The 25,913-nt window shown below is 40.9% G+C and overlaps 1 protein-coding gene across 1 annotated transcript in view; it reads left to right on the forward strand.

The window, feature by feature from the left end:
* Nucleotides 1–25,913, forward strand: part of auts2a (activator of transcription and developmental regulator AUTS2 a) — a 334,197-nt gene that overhangs the window by 119,214 nt on the left and 189,070 nt on the right. Inside the window, exon 3 of the mRNA XM_088012298.1 lies at nucleotides 6,568–6,669. Within this exon, the coding sequence (XP_087868424.1) occupies nucleotides 6,568–6,669 (102 nt within the window). The remainder of the gene's footprint in view (nucleotides 1–6,567; nucleotides 6,670–25,913) is intronic.

The raw sequence follows: 25,913 nt of genomic DNA on the forward strand, positions 1-25,913 counted from the left end.
AAGCGCTTTTAGGTAAATGAGATCCTCTTTCATTGCTGCCCTAGTGGGGATTCTTCCTGCCAGATCCTGCGAGGACAGGTTAGCTGTTGTGAAAGCCGCAGAAGAACAATAAAAGCCGTTAAATTGTTCCAGGTTTTATTACCGCCGAGCTCCGGAGCTGCTGTTGCGCGTAACTAAGGGAAACCAGGAGCTGATGGCAGCAGAATCCCACTGAGGCGAGTAGAAAACTGAGGCCAGTTCTCTCCCCCTTTATTTCTTTTTTTTTTTTCCTCTGTGGGATGAAGGCGGAGGAGGGGTAGGGCGGGGTATCCGCTGTAGATTGGTTGTGTACGACTCCATTTAAAAAGGCCTTTGTGGTTCAAAATGTTAGCAGGCCTACTTTTGTGCTTGATTGCATTGGGGCTGTAGTGCAGCCCTTGAGAATAGGTCAATACACTTGTAAAATTCCACTATGGCAATGGTGAGCACTTTTCAGTAAGTGAGAAAATAATTGACTCCACATGCTCAGGAATATGTTGTAATAGCTGTTTTACAGCACCTCTCAAGGTAACGCTGCTAAATTAGATATTTCATCTTGCCTTTCGTCTCAGAACGTACAACTGTGATCATTTGGGACAAACGTTATTGCCTTTTTTCACTTTTGTTTTGCTCGCGTTGCAACAGTACGGCTGAAAAACGTAGCACGACATTTAAGCGTTTCACATCAGTTTAGCGATAATTATTGATATTGATAATTATTGAATTTTTTTGATGTTTTTATAAATGCCTGAAATACTGCTAAGCTGATGGTGTGACATTTCCTGTTTTATCCACAGTTTCACGCTGCGCCATTATTTATTTTTAAGCAGCGATGACGTACGGTGGCAAAACCTGAAACTGCTGCTGCGCAAGTTACTCAACAGGTTGTTGCTAGGTAACCAGTGAGTGAGTGAGTTAGTTGATGCCACCCACCTTGCTTAGCTGGCTGTGAGAGGTTGAGTAGCGAATGCCTTTGCTCTGCCTACATCTCCCAGAATGCTGTGCGGTTATATATCAGAGTTCAGTGAGTATTCTATTAAATATTAAATATTCTGTCAGATGTATTATGTATTGATATTGATCATGTGTGTATCGTGATATATATTATTGATTTATTGTCCAGCCCTACTATGGATGTGTGTGTTTTACATGTGAGGTCATAAAAAATACACGTGTTGGTAATGCTTGCATGCCTGGATCAAGTACTGATAGGAATTTACATGTAGCCATAGTAGTATTGCTTTCGTGCTGTGTCTACATATAGTAGCACATTTTATTCTGATAGAAAAGTCCTGCTGATGGGCAAGGAGCTGTCAGCTTTTGTTTGTATAGGCTGAGTGAATAAAAGAGTGCATGGGTGAATCTACAGCAGTCTGTAGGAGAGGAACTGTCTGTCCTCTGATATGTCGCAGGAAAACTATTATATAGCAGTATAGTGGATTTGATGTTACGTTTTAGTACCTTAAATGTGATTTTTTTTTTTTTTTGTATGTGTAATACTTGTTGTACCTCAGCAGTCCTGAAAAAAATTGCTTTTGGGGATCCTTCGTGGGCTTTAATATCTGAAAACTTAACTTAAATGACTTAAAAGTGCAGTATTATGTAAAATTGACTTTTTTTGGTCTATACAGCTTGTTATATTATCATTCCGTCATCAAAAACATACCTGAATTGATTATTTCATGCATGTTTGGGAAACACTGTAGTCTCTCATGGCAACCATTTAGCTGTGCAAAACGCCTGGGTGGACCTACCGCTGTGTTCAAGGCGCAGCTCCGACTAGGAGCAGTTTCCAAGCTTCAGAGCTTCCGCCCTTACAGAGCAGCCCTCCCCTGTGGCTCTCTCACTCAGCTCCTTCAGACTAGCCGGCAGCCATTAGCAAACACCTGGTGGAACTGGGGATCTGCTGAGCTCATTATATGAGTAACATGCAGTGCAACGCTCATAAAAATGTTGCTAAAGGGTCAATAAAGGAGTGACTTCCTGAAAGTTTTAGAAAGAGCAGGAGTTTTTAAAGAGACTGAGGACCAATTTCAAAGCATTAAATTATGAATTCTTTTAAGACATATTTCATATACAGCCTTTTTATAACAACTGAACATTGTGATTGTGCTCTAATTGTTTTTTTCTGCAGTTACACATGGGTTGTTTTATTTATTTATTCATTTTATTTAAGTGTTGCTAACCAGATCTAAGTATGATAACTAGATATCCGACTGACAAAACTACAAGGGATTATGGGCTTGTAGTCACAACCTGTGAGGTTGTAGTCGTGACTACAACCTCACAGGTTACATCTTTAAAGTAAAATTGCACTGACAAATTGGTTCGTTTTCAGCTCTGACCAAAGTGGGTACTGTGACTGAGTATAAATGACATTATTAGCTCTTTTCTGCCTCAGTGAGGTGTTTTAAATTATAAAGGTCAATATGTTGAGGCATGTTCATTTAGGCCATAAAATACTTTTAGCAGATAGTAAGAAGGTTGTTAAATTCAGACAGTTTTAAAACTTGGAACGCTGTGAAAAATGTGAACTCAGGCAAAAAGTATTTTTATTTCTTTCTGTATTTCTTCTTATATTATACTGCAGCCCATAATGACAAACTGGAGAAAAGTAGAGTCATAATTTGTAGGTCTAACCTTGACGAATCCAATGATTACAAATCAGCTACTTGAATCTTCAAGAAAGTATTTATTACCAGAATGATTTCCGTTATCATTTTTTGGCCTATTCAGTGCATCTACTTCAAATATACCGAAGTCAACAAAGCAGCAGCGTTGAGTGAAGCAAATTCAACTTTGTTAGTGGAAGTTTACCATGTACTTAATAGTAAATTAAACACATTATTGTATGATATTAGTAGAAAATTAATCTATTATTTTCAACTGTATTATTTCTAATTTCATATAATATTAAGAATACACAGTTTCCCTTTAAATGCAATAACCTGCTACTTGATTTCCTTCGCATTACTTCTTGTGCACAGCGTCCCTACACACACGTCTCGTCTCTCCACCGTAATTTACCTCGGTGAAGTGCACTGGTGTTCATTACAGAAGGTTTAAAACTGAAACTAAGTTTAAAAGGCCGTAAAAAGTATGCCTTCCATGCTGTTTCAAGTGGGAGTGATCAAATGATCCCGGATCAGGTCACAGAGACGGCCCCCCGAGGCCCCACATGGTGGTTTCTCATTTAGATTTATCACCAGGCAGCAGGTCATTAAATTTCAGCTTCCCCCGTTTGATCGTACTGACCAGCACCATTCCCTCCATTTGCTTAAGACATCCATTAATCACACCGTAAAAAGAAATGAATCCATCAGCTGAAGTAAAAAAAAAGAGAGAGAGCAGATGAGGGTGAGGAGGGTGGGGTGGGGGGGGGGGGGACACACACACACATGCACACAATTCTCTGAAGTAATTTAAAGGAGCTCAGGGGGAAATTAAAGGGAACAAGCTGGGGGATACGTTTTCAAATAGCTGTGTAATCAGGTCCTGAGCTATGTAATAGCCCCGAAAGATGAGCCGCTCTTTATTGGAATGTCTTTATTAGACATGTTCTTCAGACATTACATACAGCTGAATAAATGCGAGATTTCTGATTTCATGGACTCCTTTCCCACTGATAAACCGAGACACAGATGGTGTGATTATGTGGTTTTTCTGCAGCAGAGCCCAGTTTGATTCCACATTGATTAATAAAACACAAATGTCTACATCTCTCCCTTTCCCTCTCCACCCCTCCACCCCCACACTTACTTGATTATATCTTTTATAAGCCTAGCACATATGAGTTCAGTTCCTGGCAGAGAATTTTTGATGGAACAGTCGGTAGCAGCTTTTCTTTGTCTGTGCAGATTCATAAATGCATGAGTGTGCTGGCGCGCACTACTCATTGTTGTCAACAGGGACACCGGTTGGTTAATAAATATTATAGGTCAATGTGTTTTGATGAAGGAGCCTGAGACTGGGGGCGCAGGCGGCATCCCTCGTGCTTTCTTCACGGACCAGTTCAGAGGCCAGGCTGGCTGAGATATTGTTCCCGTTTTCCCCTCGAAGACTTTTCTCCTGTCGCTTTGGACAAAATGGCATTTACACCCGTGTCGCACTACTTTGTGTCTGCCTGTCCTTTCATTGACGTTGTAAGGCACGTTGTCGTGGAAAAATAACTCTCTGGCACATTGGATCACCACATAAGTGGTATTTGTGAAGTCGTGACAAAAATTCGTCTCAGTTCGCACCATGCTACCCTGGTAAAAAAAACAAACAAACAAAAAAAAACAGCCCTTTGTTCTACGCTTTGCTTCGTACGGATGTTCTGGACTCTCCGCTATTGAGAAACGATTGCTCCCTGAAGGCGTGGACTCTGATGAGGTATTCGCTAACGCTTGCCTGTGACGCATGTCAAGCGAAAGTTTGACGCTATGAAGCTTACCAGAAATTGCCTGCAGTGTGAACAGCCATCGCCCTCTGCAAAGAGAGAAATGCTGAGCTGAACAAGATGACTGTTCATTCAGTATTTTGAAGCATGGCCGACATAGACTGAACGACTTCGTTCACTTCTTCTGCTGCCATTGCTAAAACTACAGGTAGACTATAAGTTATTGGAGCAATAAATGCCGGTCGTAGGAGTTTGCCCTGCAATTAGTGGGTCGCCGCTTTGACGCTCCGTCCTGTCCATGTCTGTCTTTGTGTCCCTGGACGATACACAAGCTAAGGACACTCAAATAGAGGATTAAAATCTCAATTTCCATCAGTCAACTGTTCCTGAAATAGAGAAAAACAGTTGAGATGGTGATGTTACTACAAAAGTAATAATGTTCCCCTTCGTGACAGTAGAATGATCAGAATACCACAGCCTTGATCCCAACATTCATGCACTATTCACATCAGAATCACATCATAAGGATGCACATACTTAAAGCTCGTTAAGACTTGATCCTCCACAATATCGGTAAAAAGGAAAGTGTGAAGCAGTTTTTCAGGTACAAAGATAACCCGTTTCTGGTTGAATGTCTTGTATTGAAGCTACTTAGTGTGTCTGAAGCTCAGAACAATGCTTGACATCCCTCCCTGCATGGCCTCTTTTGTCTTAAAGCGTGCCTTCCAAGCTTTTTGCACCATGTGGACGCACGATCACAAGCCTTCTCAAACTTTCACACACATTAAAACGGGCCCACCAGGCATTCCCAGTGCTGAGATTCTCTTATCACATTCGACACTCCTGTGAATCCACCAGTCCTCTACCCATCATGCAGTTCTCCCAAGGAATGGGATTCCTTTCACACCACTAATGGCTACAGAAAAGGGAACATTTTCATTTTAATTATCTGCTCAGCTCAAGGGTTCTTTTGGTATTCCCCTGCCTTGTGCCCTTTCATCATGTTAAATTATTGCTGATACCTGGAAGGACACTAGTGAAGGAGAGGTGAAAACACACATCCGCCCAAACACACACACACTCTAGAGCTTTGGTCGGTTTGTGCAGACGACGGAAAGCGAAGTTCTACTGATCCGTGTGAGCAGCGTTGCAGTCTAGATTCCCAATGTTTCATATTTATATCCGTTTACATTTACAGCCACAAACCGGGTATTTATCTAATAAACCAACACTGAGTGATGCTTGTTTGTAAAGTGGACGGAAAATAATATAGTTCATAACACTTTTTACAAATAAAAATCTGGAATCTATATGAAGTGTTTCACTTGGTGAAACCGTCACCAAGCGGCGTCGTAATTTCAGTGCATATTTTATTATATGTAAAAAAAAATATTGAAAGAATATTGTTTTCAATAGTATTTGAAAATAATTCAGATATTGTTTTAATTTATTGACCGAGTCTGTAGTTTTGTAAGGCATTATAAGTGGTAAAACATTTAACTACTGTCTCAAAATGCAAGCATTTTCTGTGCTTTGTACTAAAGCCAACACAAGAGCCAGGAATTTGGCTCGTCTTTAAGAAGCAGCATGGACATCAGTTGTAGTCCAGTCCCCACGTCCTCCTGTTGAACCCTGCACTCCCAAGAGTTCGCCGTCGTTCCTCAGACTGTGTGAGGCCGCAGACGCTGCCAGATTGGCTGGTCCTTCCCTTTTTCTTTTTTTTTTTTTTTTTCCCTTCCCTTCTCATCATTTAGCCGCATCTCGAACAGCGTACGTAGAGGATGGCACTCGCCGGGCTCCTGCTGCCTCAGCATGTGGTGTCTGCTCGGGAAGGAGAGTGGCTCCGTTTGAAGGTTCCGGAGGGGTCTTTGTCCCCCGTTCCCTCTTCCGTGGGCCGAGAAGAGTCGCATACTGAGAGATCAGATGGCGTCAATCGTTGGCAAGCGCGGCGACGTCGACTGAACAGGCTCAGAAAACATGACAGATTTACAGAGACAGCGCTGCAGACCCTGCCAGTTCTCCCATATTCATGAGCTGACTTCTGTGGGACGTCTTGCTGAGCCAGAGCTGTGCATGTAGATAATTCAGAATGCAATATTAACAGTTTTAACCCTTGATTGCCTTGTGTGTTTTTTTTTGTTTTGTTTTTTTTTGTTTTGTCTTTGTAGCTGAAACCTGGGCAGAACAACGGCAAGGACAGCGACAGTGAGAGCGCGAGTGGCGAGTCCAAGCCTTCCATCAGGAGCAGCTCCAGAGACAGACTGACAGATGTGAGTACCTGAGCCGACACGCTGCCGGAAAATCACAACCTCACTCGTACGTAAGCATGTATGACGGATCTTTATGTGGATCAAAGAAAAAATAAATGTGGCCATGGAGGATTTCATTTCTCTAGATGAATTTCACATAGGACTGGACAATAAATCAATAACGGTAGTGATGCAGAGTTTACCCCAGAAAGCCTGGTGGTGAGGGCGGAAAGGCAGTCATCCAGACGCCCATCGTGTTTTTGATTTAAAAGATGTTTAAAGTTGGCAGGAAATTTAAAAATATGCCTAATAATTGTTGCTTGAAGACATTATTAACAATGCCTTAACATAAACTATGAGAAAAGCAAACATTGAAAGGCACAATTAAAATAATATAAATTTTTTACACTTAAGTTGTTAAGCGTCCAAATTTTTTTACTCTTTTTAACCTCGACTTTGTCACTTTATTCACTGAAGTTGTTAGCATGTTGACCGCTAAAGACAGGAAGTGGCTACAGAAAAAAAAAAAAAAACCTCAATATCTGGTTGCCAAGCAACAACCTGTTGAGCAACTTGCACAGCAGCAGTTTCAGGTTTCGCCTCAAAGCTGCTTGAAAATAAACAACAGCGTGAAAAGAAAACTGTGAATAAAACAGGACAGGTCATTCTACCAGTTTGGCGGTATTTCAAGCATTAAAAAAAATTAAACAGTTGATGTCAGTAATTATTGAAATCGACTGATATGAAACACTTACATTGTGATAAGTTTTTCAGCCATAGCTGTCCAGCCCTAATTTCACATATTTAAAAGGAGAAAATCTCCTATTTTCTAAAATGTCCAAAAGTTGTGAAATTTCAAGAAAGAAATTACATTTTCCATTTTCATCATACATCTACAATATTGAAACTACAACGTTCTATGACACTGTGAGGGGAAAAAACTCTCTTAAATTGAAACTCTTAAATTAATTAGGAAAAGAAACTGTATGTCAAGTGTTGTTTTTTTTTTTTGTTTGTTTTTTTAACACTCGTAAGTAAAATAAATAAATAAATAAAAGCCATACCTTCTCTAGTGCGCATCTTGATATGTTCCAGAGTGTAAGTGGAACATTCTGGGCTCTTTTTGTGCATCAGAACATCTTCTGGCTCCAGAGAGATGATCTGCAGGAAGAATCACTGCAGATCTCTGGCTCTCCGATATCTTTGAATACCTTAGCTTAAATGTATTACATTTAAATAAGGAAAAATTACCTCTTTTTTCTCAAAATGTTGAGTTTTCAACATTTCCGCAGTTATTTTCTTGTAGATATGTGAAATTATTCTAGATTTTTGTTATTTTCAACGTAAATGTATTCCTGCGTAGCCACATCATTAGGTTTCCTTTATCTACAACGAAATCTAAATTAAAATCGCTCAGAAGCTGCGTGTTCCTATAAAAACAGGAACACATATTTATACTAAAATGTAGGTTTGGTGTATTTTTTTGCCAATTTTTTTCCCACACTCTATAACACAACACACATAACCAACAGTAATAGGAAGACAGGCGTTACAAATTCTGCTAGACTTTTATAAAACTGTAATGTCTGCTGCCGTTCTCCCATGTTGCACAGAAAAGAAGGTAAGTTGTGTCTTTTTCATCACTCAACTATGGAAACAGTACAACTATGTAACAAAGCCACCATATTTTTCACATTTCTATCCTGGGAAAAGGGATTTCTGGTTACGATATGACCACAATATCCGATGTATATGTACAGAACACTTTTTAGTTGTGGTTCTTGTGAGGCCAGATCATCATTTCTTTCAGATATACAAAAAGGCTGAAGACTCTTGGTGATGTTTCTTCCTTGTTTGCATCATGTGTTCCTGTGTATATTTCTTATGTAAAACAGCCTGAATCCCAGACTCTCTCCGACCTCTTTGATGCTGGCTAACATGCTGCATAAGCAGAGCGCTGAAAACATGGCGAAATCCAGCTGCTGGAGCTTCAACAATGAATCTAACAGTAGATTCTGCTGCAGCATTTCCTGTTTCAGGAATAGCACACTGAATCCAGACAGAGTAAAACATGGATTACCATATTAGATTTCTGTCTCTATTGAGTTTACCCACACTTGGTACGTTTTTATTAGAGAAGCTGACTCTTTTTTCCATTTTATTTTGTAGGAAAATCCACTAGGTTAGGGTGCAATAAAACCATTTAAGATATTAGTGCAGTGAAAGCTTGAGTGATGGATATTTTTCTATTGTGTTTTTTCAACTATTGAAATCTTTTTAAGTGTTTGGTAGAATTATCTTTTAAACTGACTTTAGTTTCCTTCCACAAGCTTTTCACAATAGTTTTTTGGCCCATTCCTCTCTCTGAAACACAAACTCCTTAAGCGATGGCCACCCCAAAACGTTGACCTCGGTGACCTCAACCACTGCTGGTGTATTTTGGATCATTGTTAGTTTGTACCCAAGCTTTAACTTCATGGTTGATTTCTTGGGATGTTCTTTCCTTATATTTTTTAGTTTCCTCTAAATTAAATTGGATTTGCAAACTGTAATCTGGCTTTTTTTTTCTTTTTTTTTTCCCATTTCGCTTTTGAAGTTATGGCTTCTTCCTTACTGAATGGGCTTTCAGCCTATAGGCTGTGGTTTTACTGTGGATAGTAACACCCTTACACCAGCGTCAGCCAACATCTTCAAAATGCGATTATATCAAGTCTTAACTGAACAGGAAAAAAGAAAAGTTCAGTCAAATTTAATGTCAGATGAGGGAAACAGGTTTTCCCCTTTTTCATTAGGGATATATAAATAACTGATTTCAACTTCATAGCACAAAAGCAAATATACATGCATGAATTCCTTATGAATATGCAGAAGGGTAACAATGAGGAGAGTAGAGCAGCTGTGTGTCCCTCCACCAGATCCCGAGATTTAAGGTCAGCGGACTCCTGGGACATTGGGAGCTGGCCTTCTGTCTCTACTCCTCGATTTGCGTGGAAAACACAGCGAAGAGATCAGATATCTGGCCATAATTAAAGCTGCCAGTCGGGAGGCGAGCTTGTCTTTGAGGAAGACATGGCCGAACAACTGAAGCAAAACGGATTCTGCGTGTAGCTTTACAGTGCTTGACTGGGCATGAAATGAAATAAGTAATTTGATGTTGACAACAGAAATTGAAATGATACTTGCTGATTTCTGTGGCGACGGTGCAGCGGCATTCCAATACGAGTCGAGCGTAAAGCACAGCTTTTGCAGAATGCTTGCAATGATCTGAGCCTGACTGATATATGGAATGATGAAGCGTTTACTGTCGGTTCTGTGTAACTGAAAACGTCTTCAGCCAGAATTATCACCACTGTTTTTCCTCTGTGAACATGTTGATCTAATGTAGTTTAATACAGTACATAATTTGTTCTCCTACAAAGATTAGAGATTGGTTACAGTGATTAAAAATACTGATAACTAGATTTTCAGGAGGCAGCATTTAGCTTTAATTTGCTCCGAGTTGATACTAGCTCTTTAGCTCATATCCAGATATATTTTAACTGGTTAAACATTGATGTTTTCATCCTGTCCTAGTTTCCTCAGTCTCTGGTTACCTTCATGTTAATATTCAATAAATTACTTCACTTCAAATCACATTTTAAAAGGAACAGGCTTGGCAAGGGACTAGCAAAAACAATTAGCTTACTTTAGCTAACGTGGTCACGTTTACATGGTATATGTTGAGATACGTTCACTGACCCTTGACAAATAAATACTTAAAATGAGATTAAATATATATACAGTAATGCAATACCTTTCAGTAGTACTTTTTTGCACAACTAGAAACCATGGTTTGTCATGTCACACATTTACATCTTTTTTTTTTTCCCTCCTAAATCACTTTTACCTAATCCGACATCTACTCCACTCTGGAGACTCAGGAGAAAGGAGGAGTTTCTTCCTGGTTTCCTCTTCGTCCTCTGGTCAAGACATCCCACATGAGAATGGCCGAGCCTTCAGACGAGCTGCTGAAAGCCGCCTGGGATGTAGAAAGACTTTTAGACCCGCATGTCACTTTAGACGGTCTCACTGTATGAGGCTCCGGCTCCGGTCCCTACAGGTTTTTCGAACAAGTCCCCTCCAGCCACGCTGTAAAAACCCACTTAACACATCACAAGAGGTGCAAGCCGGTGCATTCGAGCAGCGCTCTGTTCCCATGGCTTATAGGAGAACATGGTGAAATCTGAAAAAGGATCAAATCTTCCCGCTGCGCAGAAGAACCGCTCCATTTCTTTCGTGTATTACGGTGGTTTGCCAAAGGATTCACAATCTTGACTTGTTTACATTTTGTCACATTTACGTCAATTTAGTTCACGTGAGAAAACAGCACAAACTTTTGAAGTGGAACGACATCATACCTAACTCTTCACTTTAAAAAATGAAAATAAAAAATCTGGAAAGTGCGGCGTGCATTTCTTTTAGCGCAACCAGCCTGTGTCGGATTCAATCTCAGTGTGAACGCAGCTGTTGTTTGAAGACCTCAGACTTTTGTTATTAGTGAACAAACATCATCAAGAAGACCAAGAAACACAGCGAGACCAATGCAGCATCCAAAAATTATCCCACAAATTAGTGGTGGGACTCAGTTAAAATGTTTGTTAGTTGCAGAGTCTGTTATTAACTAACTGCAATTATTTGGATTTTAATCTTAAACTAAATATCGACAAAATAAGCAGCATTTTCAATAAAAAAATTTTTTCTGCTAAATGATCGACTAAATAGACTAAATAGCTTAATAACAACAAATATATGTATTGTTTTTAATACATATTAAAAACAATACATCAGTCTGATGGTTATTCAACCATCAGATTGATGCAAATTGATATTATACCCATTTAGCTTCAAATTGTTTCATGTGCTTCTATGATTCATGGAACTTCTTCGAGAAAATGTAGACTGTGGACGCTACAACAGGTTTAGCATTGAGATGCTATTTTATGCTGGAGTGTTGCCATGATTCTTTCATGCATCTTTGTGAAATCTTTTAGTCCGCCGTGGCAACTGTTCAGCCGTGCTAAACGCCTGAGTGGCATTAGCGCCACCTTTAATGCTTAGCTACTCCTCAGAGCTGCAGTTTCCAAGCTTCTGCCTCACAGAGCAGCCCTCCCTCACTCAGCTCCTTCAGACTAGCCAGCAGTAATTAGCAAACACTTGGTGGAACAGCGCACCTTTTGAACTGATATGTGCTGCATCTTCGTGTGCTGCTGGTAAAAACTTTGTTACTGGGCTAGTAGAAGAGCGCTATTATGATGACTTCCTGAAGGCGGAGTTTCCAAAAGATCAAGAGACAAAGATCCAATTTCAATGCCTTTAATTATGAAGTCAAACTTCTTCTAAGTAATATTTGATATAAACAGCATTTTTATAACAGCTGAAAGTAATATAGTTACTCGTGCTCTAAATTGTCACTATATGTTAAAATCTGTGTAATTAAGTGAAATTAACACGTTGGAGTCTGTGCCCCAATATAAATATAAGTATGACACAATATCAAACCTGACAGGACATGGCTGCACACTTAATCTGAGTGGAGAAGCAGCAGGACCACCTGTGGCATCACTGGAGGAGCTGCAGAGATCCACAACTCAGGTATCAGAAATTATTAGTCATGGGCTCCACAATTTTTTCTCTGTGCAAGAATGGCAAGTATAAAAAGAGAGGAATTAAAAAAATCTAGTTTAAAATGTAACTAATAACTACAAGTTTTTGCCATCAGATAAAAAAAAAACACTTAAAAAGAAGACAAGAAAAATAAAGAAAAGGAAATGTACTTATTCTACTCAAATAAAAAAAAAACCTCACATTGCATTTGTTACATTCATGTAATCCTGCAGCAGAGGGGAGCTCCCATGCAGCCAGAAAACAAAGAGGAAACATCAAAGTCACTCGTTAGTAACGGGGAGCGATGTGACACAGGAGCCGTCTGTGACCCACACTGTTCGTTAGACCAACAGTCCGCTAATGGCATTTGCTCGCAGGACTCCCCTCCTCCTCACGGTCTGACTGCACTCCAACGAAGCAGATGAAGTGAGTTTGCCGACCTGGCAGTGGCTAGCGGCGGGGAGACGGGGGCCAGAGGAGGTCAGTGCCTGGCAGACCCCTCCTCTCGCCTTCCCCTCCTCTCTCCGTCCTGCCAGCTCATTAAGGCCTACAAATGGCACATCAGCTCGCCTGTGTTTGCCTCAACCCCAGACCCCAGCTAAATTGGCAGGCTTAGCTGTATTTGCTAGCAGCTCAGGGTTCCCTTTTGGATTTGTTTGAAGCCGACATGGCAGAAATCCCCCGCACTCCCCACCCTCGCACTCCCGTCAACCCACCCCTTCAGTCGGGGTGGCAGGCATTCAGGCAGTCCTGAGCAGAGGGAGTCTGCTGGATCGGGGAGGGCATGGAGCTCTGGATGAATCACTCCCGTTTAGTCTCTGCGGCAAGGGGTGAAATGCCATCATTACCCGGCTGCCTATCAAATAAATTGGCAATTACGGGCCTGGGATTGCAAGTAAACAGCATGTTACTCTTTTTCTTTTTTTTTTTCCCCCTCCGCTCCCCACCCAAGGCTCTTGATGAGAGGCGGGTGCAATAGAGAGAAGCTCTGCAGTGCTGGGTCTGAGCCCGCCAGTTTGTGTTATCCAACCTGATGAGAGGCGCAAGAGGCAAGCTATAATGAATTCACCCCCGTATATCAGTGGCCATTTTTATTTTGAGCCAAAGCTTCCTGTTAGGGCCTGCTTCAGCTGGGCTCCCGAGTAAATTCTGCCTGATATATCGAGGCAATGTTGGAGGCAATGTTGCTCCAAACACGTTTTTACACAGTCGAAACCAGGTGTTTGAGTACGCTGCGTAAAAAGACGCAGTGTTTTTCTTTGACTAAGATGAATCAGGCAAAAGTGTTTTCTGTTCGTGTTGGTTGGTGAACAAAATTGTTTTTCTAAATGCGAGATAAAAAAACTGAGATTTTGTTTTTACTTTCTTAAAATCTTGGAGTAATTTTGTAAAATTGCCTTTTACACCATGTTTATGCAAAATCAACAGATCCCCAGAACTTATGACTAATGTAGAGTTGTGAGGTTTTTTTTTTTTGGTTTTGTTTTGTTTTTTTGTTGTTTTTTTTTTACATATTTTTTGCAAAGATGATCAAAAACATTGGGTTTAAGCGACTGCAACTCTCACCTGCAGGTGGCAGCATTTCTTACTGCGACTACGCTGCTGCTGTCTCAGCTTTACTTGACATCAAGTCATAACCCATGATTGATATGGCGAGTAACAAAAATCAAGCTAGTGCTGGAAAGAATAAATATGTTAGTGTCTAATGTGCTTGTTTTTTTTCATCCATGTTAAGTAGATTTTGAAGGTGGTTTAATGAGGACGGATTTTTGGGAAATCCTTGCAAAATTTGTAAAATCGCACTAATTTTGTTACAAAAAAAAATCACCAAAGTTGTTACAAAATCCTGGAGGGAGTGGTTTGAATGTATTCTAGAAACTTCTTACAATAGTTTGCTGGAATTTCCACTCATTCCTCCCAGTAGAACCGATGTAACTGTGTCAGATTTACAGGCCATCAGGACTTATCGGCAGCCTCCAAAGCACAGACTTTGTTGTCCTTTAGCCATTTTGTGGCCAATTTTGAGTTTTGCTGTGGGTCCTTATCCATCCTTAAACTTCCTGGTTGATGTCATCAGATATGTTGTTTCAATATTTTCACAATGTCATTTTTCGTGAACCACAATAGTCTCACTTATAGCAAAACACCCCATAGCACGCCGCTTTCACCACCGTACTTCACAGTTGAGATGGTGTTGGAAATGTATTCCTATTTTTGGAGTAAGACCGTCTTTCTTTGTGAATAATTATAATAATTCACAAGATACTTTTTCTTTCCTTATCTGGGGTGAAATCACACATCTTGCACCATAAACCCGTTCCTCTGTAGGACACAGAATCCTACTGTGATGTTCCCATAGTCTTTATATTTCCTGTAATTGTTTGAACAGATGAACGTGACACTATAAGGCATCTGGAAATTATACCCAGACTTGTGGGGGGCATCGAGTTATTTTCTGTGTTAAAAAAGACAGCAGTGTGCTTGAGGTGTTGTCTTACATTACTTCCACATGTGTGTCTCCAGTTAGCTCAAACGTTGTGAATGGGTAGTAATCTTGGTGAATGTAAACTTTGGGATTTGATAAAAGTAAAAATTCTTAATTAGTCTATAATTTTGCAAATACAAATAATGAGCTTTAACAGTGGAAGCTTAGTGAGATTTAGCAGTGAGGTAGGTCAACATCCGGTTCCAGCCATATGTGATGTGAAACGTCCCGCTGTAAGGTAGAAGAAAGACTTTCATACAGGAAGTCCAGACGGTTTTGTGTTCCGGACTGAACTCTAAAGTTTTCCTGAAATCTAACCTTGTGTGTCCTGGATTCCCTCAGACGATATATATTTTCCCCCCATTGAATGTTGTTTTGTAATAAAACATCTGGAAGTGATATTGTTAAAAAGTCAAGCACACACAGTCTCCCAGGCTCTTTGAAGTGGTTACAGCCCAAACATAGCTCGAGTCTCTCTTACGGCTTGTAAAACTGAACTCTGTTATTACTGGCTTTCTGATGAAAACACGATGGCCCACTCGGAATCCTGTGTGCATGCGGTGAAAACCCTTTCCAACACTCAAATTACAACTTCTGGAAACTGACTGTCATAATGCGCACTCGTTTTTATGAATACCGCCATTATGATTCGATTTTCTGGCCCATACCAGTTTACGTGTCCTTGACCTAAGAGGGTTGTGTGTTCCCATAAGCTCCTCGCGCGATCCGAATCTCACCGTCCAAGCGAACCGCTCGTGTAAAATGTCGCCACTGCCGGTGTCCATCCCACCTCCTCAGTACATTCTCCAATTATTTCCTGACACTCTCATGTAAATGAGGTCACAGTTCCCCTACATGTCCAGATATGCTGTCCAATTTGTTCCGACACCGAACGTGTAATTGCTTGCATCAATTATCTGTCTTTCTCTCTCTCTCTCTCTCTCTCTCTGCCTCTCGATAATTTGAAATATTTCTTATTAGAGACGAGCATTTAGATATGGAAGTAGGAATGCTGTACCTATAATTAGCTCATTATCACGGGACAGTCTGAGGCCTCAGCGTATGCGTCTCCACCCGGTGAAATGAGCGGCAGATGTTACTTGATGCAGGTTTTTTTTTTTTTTTTTTGCTATTTTAATGGGTTTTTAAAACATGCGGGACGAAACTCGGCACAATCATTTGTGTATTTCACATATCTGGAAGAAATGAAAGATTAAATGAATCAGTGCTCTGATTCATTTCATGTAGGACTTTTAGTAAAGTTAGCCTACCCAATTGCAGTTTTCTGACTGATTGCCAATCTTTAAAAAGTATTACATTATTGTTAAGAAAAAAATAAAGTGTTTTCATATATATCCTGAAAAGTGTGGCTTACATTTCTATTCAGCTCTGCCCATGAATGAGTCACCTGTAGAACCACATTTTGGTTTAATTATAAATACAGCTGCAAGTCATTTCAAATCTCTCCTAGATTGGCACAGCTAGAGACTGAAACTCTCAGCCCAAACTCAGGCTGCATTCAGAGCGTCAGCTAGCAGAAGTTTTCATGTTTGGCATCAGATTCTCCTAATTTCCCCTTCACCGTCAACATTGAGGACACCCTGATTGTTGAGATGGCTTTTAAGATAATCTTAGGGGACATTCCTGCCATGTGTGGCGCATTAAGAGTGACCCACTGTACGACCAAAACTTGCTATCCCTATGACTTTTTTCTCGTCGTGTGTGTGGTCTGTCAGGTTTTGAAAATTGCTTTACAACTTTTAAGTTTTTCTGTGTCATTCGGCTGACTCTAACGCCCCTTAATGTCCAAACTGGATCGAGAGATTGAGTTTTCATATAATGGTGGCTATATGAAGGGCTGCATATAATCAACAGTCACAATTTTTAGCAGTTATGCATCAAAATGTGGGGGAAAAAAAAAACTGTCAAGGGGGTGAATAGTTTTAGAAGTCATTAATGCAGATATTTTTAACAGCGAACCTTTTCCATTGAAGAAAAGCAGAATTCTCGTCACTGTAGCCTTTCTCTTTATTTCCCTGATTCCTTCCAGCCACTATACTTAAGTACAACCAGCAACCGGAAGGATCTGGGCATGAGACCACTTGACTTTCCCCCCCACCTACATCAGCTTGATGAATAGGCTGTCTCCCAGGAAGTGGCCAGACATGCTTATTACCGTCTCTGACACGCCAAATCAAGTCCTCTTCTCTTCTCTTTGTCTTCTTTATCGTTCCTTCCCATTTCCTTTCTCACTGCCTGCAGCTTAGATGTCATGAGCAGAATATGACACTTTGTGACACGGCAGTCGGACAAAATTCCACTTTGCCTCCATCGCCCCGCCAGCACCCAACAACCCAAGGTCCGTCAGGGACCCATGAGAGGTCCCGCTGGATGTCTTGTCTCTGTGAATGCCGGGGGCGCTGACCAGCCTCTATATTCTCAAGAGGTCAGCTTAGTTTTCAGTAACTCTGTCTCCATTTCTGATGTCTGCAAATCTTTGTCAATATTCTGCTCATGTCGCAAAAAACACAATTTCGCAATTGCGGTATTTCCATTGGATAAGAAATGTAATTAAAATCATACGTGAATAAGCTTCTTCACGAAATAAATCATTAAAAATCATGGCAGAGATGGATGTAACTAGTTAGACGAGACATATTCTTTTTTCAGCCACCGTGCTATCGCTCATCATATATCAAAAAATCAGAGGACTCGTCGGCGTCTACGTGTGTGCCATTCTATTGTAGTCTGGGATTTTAGAGGACAGCTATGGATTCACCTCTTTCAAATGAGACAGCTTTTTCAGTTTTTTTTTTTTTTTTTACGTAAATTCGGCAGCTGTGTTTACCAGAATTCCACCGTAAAATTACAAACATTTTTTCTTTCAAGGTTACAAGGCATTGTCAGTGTTGAAAATAAGGCTAAAGATGCTGCTGAAGTCAATGTTGTAAAATAAAATGTTTTAACTTATGAAAAAACTTGAAAACAACTCATAAAATGAATGTACAAAAGGAAAACGTACTGATTAATCTTTTTACCGAGTAATTTATTTATGGCAACTTCACATCAAATCAAAAGTTTTAAATTGTTGTATGGTTTATGGATTATTCTTATCACAATTTTACTGTTTATTACTGTTAATTATATGGATTTTTTTTTGCGTACGATGCTGTGAGAGCTCTGGTGGAGCCAACTGCAAAATGTCTGAAAAACAAACCATCCTCCTCCTAGTACTTCCTGTCTTCTTCATCGTTTTTGCCAGTAGTAGCATCCGGCTTTTCATCACGTGATTTGCGAAATACACGTCTCAGAGCGGCTGAAAAAGCATCTCATTGTAGCTCAAAATGTTTTTTGCAAAAACCTAGAATTTTTTCGACAAAATTATTTCCGTAATTTCAAGTTACTCAATTTTATGGTTAATGGAAACTCAGCAACTTCATCTCCAGAAGATGGAATTCAATTAAAAGAGGAAGGGACTTTTATCAGAAAGACACGGCACTCACTCACGGTTGCTGTTAAATCACCGACAAGTAGATTGATCAGTGCCATCAGTGGGTCGCTGCGCCACTGACGTCTCTGTATTCCTGCTGACGCAGCAAGAAAAGGCGGGCTTTAATTGTTGAAACCGATACAGAGGGCCTGTCGGTGTGGCTTAGAACCGTTGGCTGATCCCGACTGAATTTAGCCCCTCGCTGCTGCGGATGAGAAATCTATTCTCATGGAAGATTAATGGACTGGAGAAGTGGTGTTGAATGTCATTGTTGAAGGTTGAAAGTATCGAGCGCCCGAATCCTATCCATATGTTTTCAGGAATGACATAAATAGGCTCAGCCGGAATCCATTTTGACTTATCAAGCTTAAACCGCTGCCAGAGCCATGTGACACTTGCCAAGTATTCGGGCTCCGAGGCTTCCAATAACAAATCCTATTCCATATAATTTCCACTCAAATTGGCTGTGGTTATGCACCATCACCTTTTTTTTTTTTTTTTTTTGCTTTGCTTTTGTAACGCGCCCCGCTCTCAGATGCTTATTACTTCCGCATTCTCTGTAACCCGAACCTAAAGCCCGCATTTTTGATGTCATGCCACGTTTTGGCGAGGGAGCCTCTCCTCTCTTTTGTTCCAGGCTTTTCAGCATGGAGGCTGTTCCGGTGGGGTAAGTTGAATAAGTGGAGCCCGAAGGAATCTCTACAAAGGTCTCACTCTGATTGGATGCATACAGAGCCCAAGGAGAGAGAACCGGTTGCCATAGCAATAAGAGCAATGTGGGAACAGGCTGCATGAAGAAGAAGGGGAAATGCTTGTTTCTTTTGTGATAGGAGGTCTCCATAAACTGACTTTCTCTTTATGAATAGATTCCTGTCGTTATGAGCATAAATATATGAAGGGCCTTTTCATGCTCGCAAACTAAAGCCATGCAGAAGCGTTTTTACGAACCACTGTACTGTGATAAGTGTACTAGTAACCAAATTGCTGACTGAAAAACTCGAATTAGTAAGAAGAGTCTGTGGCATTAACGTCGAACCTGGCTGATTCAGTTAAAAGTAGCCATCGTTAAGCATGGTCATTCATGCCTGGTTTGCCAGTGAATACCACCGTGTATAGGTGAAGGTCATCACAAGAAAAGAGAGAGAATACGACAGAGAAGAGGGGGGGAGAATAGAAAATAGATAGAAAACATGGAATTCCTTTTCCTAGAACTGTCATTTAACCCAGCAATGTACATTGCCAAGCATTTCCACTCCAGAACAGCCGCTGAACAGCTCAGCCGTCTCAGCAGGGGCTTTGAAAGACGTGCATTTGCAGAAGTAAAACTATAAACAATGATTGCGTCCCACCAGCCACACTTCATAGCTCGTAGAGAGCAGAAAGTCTACGGAAAGACGGAGCTCTGACAATCTTTGAAAGGAATCTTGTGTATATGTACTTTAGCACTTCCACTTAGCAGCAGAAACAGAGTTTCTTAGGCCCCGCCTAAACGATAATGTTTTTTTTTCCCTAAAATGGTAAAGTTTTTAACCATTGTGCCCTATATCCGCACAAAAACATTGTTTTAGGGAACCCAAAAACTTTTTTTTTTGTATGTTGCTGTGCTAGACGATATGACTGAAGAACATATGATGTCACAGATGATATTAGCAGATGATATTGATAATTATTAACTACTTTCTTGTTTTAAATATCTGAAATGCTGCCAAACTGGTGGTGGTCTTGTTTTATACACAGTTTTCACTCCATGCTGTTGTTTCTTAGTTTTAAGCAGTTATGAGTCGCAGTGGTGAAACCTGAAACTGCCAATGCACAAGCTACTCAACCGGTTGTTACTAGGCAACCAGAGGGCGAGTGAGTTAGTTGATGCCACCTTACTTCTTAGCTCGCCGTGAGAGGTTGAGCGACTAAAGTCTTTATTTTGCCTATATCCCCCAGAATGCTGTGGGGCTCTTGATCGGAGGTCTGTGAAATAATTGACAATTCTATTGGATGTATTATGTATTTATATTGATCACGTCTATTGTGATATATATTACTGATTTATTGCCGAGCCATATGTTCCAGATTGAAAAGGAATCTGTCATGTATGCAAGTGGGGAGCTAAAACACTAATATATTAACCCAACGTCTTACATGAACGCCATACGCATCAGACATAATGGGGGACTACATGTTCGTCCTGTAGTTTAGTAGCTACCCAATTTACCTAAGCTATGGAAACATTGCAGCACTGAGACAATGACGATGGAACTCGGTACGCTGAAGGTAAGTGATCAAAATATGAACTGCAATGGTGATTAATACTGAGAACTGCTAGCTGAGATAAGTTGCTTTGTTGTTGCAACGGCTACCATTAGTCCAATCGGTTTACCGTGTGCCGTCCCAAAGACGCCTTAATGGCATACTCAAATTCCGCTTTCATCCTTCTGTTGAGCCCAGCTTTAAATTTGAGGAGGAGATGTGAAACAGTAGATGGTAACTCAAAGAGCCATGTCACACTGAGAACAAAGGAATAATCCTGCACAATTTGAGATCATTTTGTTAATGTTTCACAAAAGCTTTCAGAACATGTCAGGCGTTTCCGTCTTTTTTTTCCCGGAGCTCTGCCCCGCGCAGCCGGTTGGACGGCCGTCAAGAATTGGATCTGCACCATTTTTATTTCAAAAAACCAGAGCGATCCTCCCGAACCACGAAGCAACAGCATCAAGGATAAATGAGTAGACATCCGCCGACAGACCCACTGGCGGACAGATAGACCGGGAAAGGGAGAGATCGTGCTGCTGGAATTACAGTCTGAGAAGATTATTCCAGAGACATTATTTCCCTCAAGTCGTGGGCTTAAGTCAAATTTGGAAAAGAAATGAAATTGCCAGCAGTGAAAAACCAGACGAGGTAGGAGTTCATGAGTAGAGAAATAACATTTTCATTTGTTTCTGCCCCAGTGGGAGGCGAGCAGCCTTTCAGTAAATACAGACAGCTATGAGGAATGATTTTTTTTTCTGTCTGTCTGTAGGATATTGTTTTAATGTGCACTTATCTATCTGCAGACCGGAGGTCAGCCCTCGGGAATCCGCACGATGGCTATTGTGCTAGTTTATGACACACAAGTGTTGGCCTCGTCACACCTCTAATTGGTTTTTTTTTTGCAGAGCATGAGTACAAAAATCCACTCCCAGATGTCCTCTACTGTTTTTTTTTTATTTTAACACTGTCCTTGTACGCTGTATCCAGCTGATGCTCGTCTTTCAAATCCAGCCTTACGCTTCAAGCTCTGTTTTGAATAGAGCTCCAAAATTTTAGTTCTGGTTTGTGAGCTTGTCAATCTTCAATTCAATATGATTCTGCTCCCCTGCTTTGATACGAAATCTAGTCTAATAAATCACTGCAGAGACTGAGTTAAAATAGGTTTTAATAAAGCCTTCTCTGTATTGCATTTTATTACTTTGATATTTGTGTAGTTTACCATTTTCTTTTTCCTTATCAGTTTTATTTATCTTATGGACTTATTCTAGGTGTGCAACTTTGCAAAGATATATCATAGTTTCTCATTTTAAATTAAAAATAACGGTAACAAGATTCCTCTTCATGAAAACAGCTCTTGGGGTAAAACATAATAGAATAATTAGGGCAAAAATGAGGTTTCGTCCTTAACATGTGAAGACAAGCGTATGAAGCAAAATGAAACTGATGCATCTGAGCATTAGCTTTAGCATTAGCACTGGCTAATGTCTCCCAAAGAAGAGAGATCATGTGTTGGGCACAATGTCTTCCAATCCTTCACATTCTAAACATGTCGTACTGTTCACCCCTCATGTTATTATCGTCTACTCTTGTCCACTTCAATAAAATATTTGAAAATAATCATCTTTTGGTCAGCGTTTGAACACGACAGTGTGTATTTGCCAAGTTTTGAAAGCTGTCTAAATATTGTTTTGCAATTCACAATTAATTTGCAGCAGAACAGCTTTGCTCTGAAGCTGTCAGCGGCGATGTTCTCCCAAGCGATTACGTCTACTTCCTGTCATCCACAATCAGCCGACACATAAAGCGCTTGTCACACGGCCTGCTCTGATTAAGGCCGATATTGACACTGGAATTGAATAAATGTGCGCATTAAGAAGATTAGTGTTTCCCGTGAGGCGCGCGTCGCCCCCTGCCGCATTCTCTCCCGATGAGGCGCGGTGATCCTTTTGAGAGACTCGATTTTCACACAGGCAAATCCAATCTCTGACTACAATACGTGTAAATAGAACACAGAGATGAAGATTAATCTGGCGGCCATCTTTAATGTTCACTGTACAGTGAATGAGAGGCAAAAATTGCATTAACTTTAAAATAATTTAAAGAACAAAATTCTGGCAAATTGGCTCCACGTTGTGTATTTATATTCATTTGATTTGAACCTGGGTGTGACATTGTCATTTCAATTTTTAGCAACAAGTTTGATTGTGTGTGCTTAGTTTCATTGTATGTATGTGACTTTTTAAATACATTTTTTATATATTTGTTGAAACTGTCTCTTTGTTGTGACAGCATGTTAAGAGACAGATAATCTGTCAAAAAAATTGAGTTCCTCTACCTTCTCCTAGTTCTGACTAGAAACAGCCAATCAGATCCAGGAGGAGGGTCTTAGTGCTGTCAATCACTCCTCCATGTTTCCCTTTTGTCTCTGCTACGCTGCAGCTAGCTCAGCCTGTCATGAATGCTAAATCTAGTGAGCATGGTTACCGATGATGGCGGATAAACAATTTTTCCTGTAACGGTAAGTTGTTTTTCCTGCCATTAGCACATTTAGCAGCGCATACATGAGATTTATAGACGGCGCTTACACGGATTAGTTGTTTTTGGTCAGGAGCAGTGGGTGCATTTCTTCAGACAGCAATAGCGGCTCAGGAAGGAGGTGATTGATCTTTTCACAGATTATCTGTCTCATATCCCCTCATTAAATGGTAATACTTTTAAGAAATAAGTACAAAAGTGACGTACTGCACCTTTAATAATTATATGGAGACAACAGTTTGCAGCGTTTGAGTGTGAAACATCCGCTAATCTAATTGGATAATTCAGCTCCCACTCCTGAAGCTGCACTACCATTCAGGTCAAAGCGTGGTGCGGGGGCCACCTGGAACAAGGGGACCGAATAGCATTAACCTTGGCTTGCCCCCGTTGGCCCCAGGCCCAGGCGGCCCAGGAAGAGTGGAATTAGCTAAGCCAGGCAGGGCCATCTGATTCCAAGCTCCATCCAATTACAGCCTTATCTCCTGGCCAAATGAGATCAATTCATAGAGGGCAGGGAGGCCTGGCAGCCCGGCCAAGGTGCGATAATCAGCAGTTGGGAGCGTGTCACTTAACGCCCCTGTGTCCCTGAAAGAGCCAGAGCATGTGTTAGGAGCAACACTTGCTGCCATTAGCTCTCGACGCCTGCTGGAGCTTCATCCGCACTCTGCATGAGGGCAGCCTGCTGTAGCGCATTTAGACATCTTTTTGTGTTCGAGTGCAGCAGTCAGGAGGTCAATAATGTGCATAGTTACAATTTAGACACTCTTCGCTTGAGATGACACTAGCCAAAAAGTGCAGGTTGGAAAAATACAGCTGCTTTTTATATTGTGGCGATGCTTAAAAGCTGTTCTGGGTGTCTGCTAAAAAGGTCTGATGTGCTTCCTGTCATTATTTGGGAAGGAAAACAAAGGTCGGATGGCGGACCAAAAAAAGCAAACTCAGGTCTTGGTTCGGTTGAAGTGAACTCTGATGTGGTTCGAATGCATAGCGAATGCCAAGCAGACCGGAGACCCCGCTCCTAAAGCAGGCAAGGCATTCTGGGTAAATACAACCAAAACAAACATGCAAGGATGGTGCTAGCAGGAGAAATGGTGCTTGGTCTTTTGCCAAAGACAAACGAGAAATCCTACAACCACCAAAGTCTGATGCTACTCCGTTTCTGTTTACATTTCAGGAGGAATGAAGTTGTCTGTCTTCTTCAGAGGTTAATTAATCTTCCTCTTGCTCAGTCTGTCAGGTTGTGACTGTTCTGTCCTTGGCAGCTTTACATGTGTATAATATGACTTTCATTTTGGATGATAGATTGTTTTATAACCTACCCCTGCTTTAAGCTTCTACTTTCTCCGTGACCTGTCTGCTGTTACTTTTTCTTCCTGATGCTCTTATATGATGTTATGTAACAAACCTCTGTGTGTTACACCAGAGGGCCTTTGACTATGCCTTTCCAAGTCAAAAATAGCAAAATATGTAAGGAAACATCAACTTTCAGAATGTTTTTGTCACTTTTATCCTCCATTCAATAATTATTACATTCATTTAGCATAAACGCTGACTCCTTCCTTTGGATGGAGCAAAGCAGCTTGATGCACATGACTGGCAGTCAGTCAGGAATATGAAGACGGAAAATAACATTTCAATATATTATTTTTAAGTCAAGTTTATTTGTGTTGTACATTCCAGGGAAATGGAAGCTCAGAATACTTTACATCATAAAAACATAATACAGTAACCAATTATGAAACAAGCAATTTATTTTTATTTACAAATTTTGTCAAATGCCATCATCAAAATCATCAAGCAAATATGCAGCAAGAATTTTGATCAATGTTTCACTCACTGCTAATAAAAGGCAGCTTTAAATGAATCAGTGTTTTTTCTAAAAGTTTTTCTTTACCTCTTGTGTTTTATAATGATGATTGAAAAATAGATTTGATTTTACGATAAAAATATGATTTTCTGATTGAAACATGTTTCAGATCATTTTGTTCCCTCCAGTTTTCTGAGGCCCAGCGGCCCCCCACTTTGAAAAACATCATTTTAATTAAACACTAAGCTGTGTTTGGAGCAAACTTTGGAGAAAAACAAAAGTCGACGTTTTTCTCCCACTAATTGGTAACACACAGCTATTACCTGGGTATTAACAATAAGAAACTGTAATGGAAGAATGAAATTACTGGTCATCAAAACGGAAGATTTTGCTGAGGCCAAAAAAAAAACAAAACAAAAAAAAACCTAAAGCTCTTTATATTTATTCCTGCTTCTTCTGCCATACTAGTGATTGTATTGCACCACCGGTGTGTCCCACAGCCATCTGGATGACTGTTCTGTGCCCACAATATGACTGGAATGGGAGCCATTTTGGGGAATTTATGTCTGCCTATTTCTTCTCATTCTTGTGTTCTGGGCACAAGTATCCATTGGAGAGCAATAGGTAGCGGTGAAAGAGTGGCCGTCTTCAGCTGCGGCCCCTGCGATTGCACATCCAGGACTGCCCAACACACTCCCACCTCCCACCTGTCCCCGGTGCTGCGGCGTCTGCATCCTTCCTCGTCCCAGTTAGATTAAAGCCCTCTTAAATTCACTGCAGCAGGGCTGCCACACAGGGAGAGCCAGCATCGCAGGGGCCCTCTGACAATCAGTGTTTGGCTGGGAACCACTAATGACCACTGGGAGGGGAGGACAGGGGCGATGTTGGCTTGCATAAAGATAGCAACAGCAACAGCAGTGGGTTGGGTTGGGGGTTTGTTTGGGACAACCTGGCACGTCGCTGGGATGGGGTCCGGCACGGCACCGACTAGATTAGCTTCCAGGGGGCAGAGCTGCAGTCGGTTTGGGGGAAAATATCACAGCCCATTAGTTAGACGC

This window comes from Poecilia mexicana, unplaced genomic scaffold (assembly GCF_051168715.1).
Source record: "Poecilia mexicana isolate PSO_F unplaced genomic scaffold, ASM5116871v1 scaffold_14, whole genome shotgun sequence".
NCBI lineage: Eukaryota > Metazoa > Chordata > Actinopteri > Cyprinodontiformes > Poeciliidae > Poecilia > Poecilia mexicana.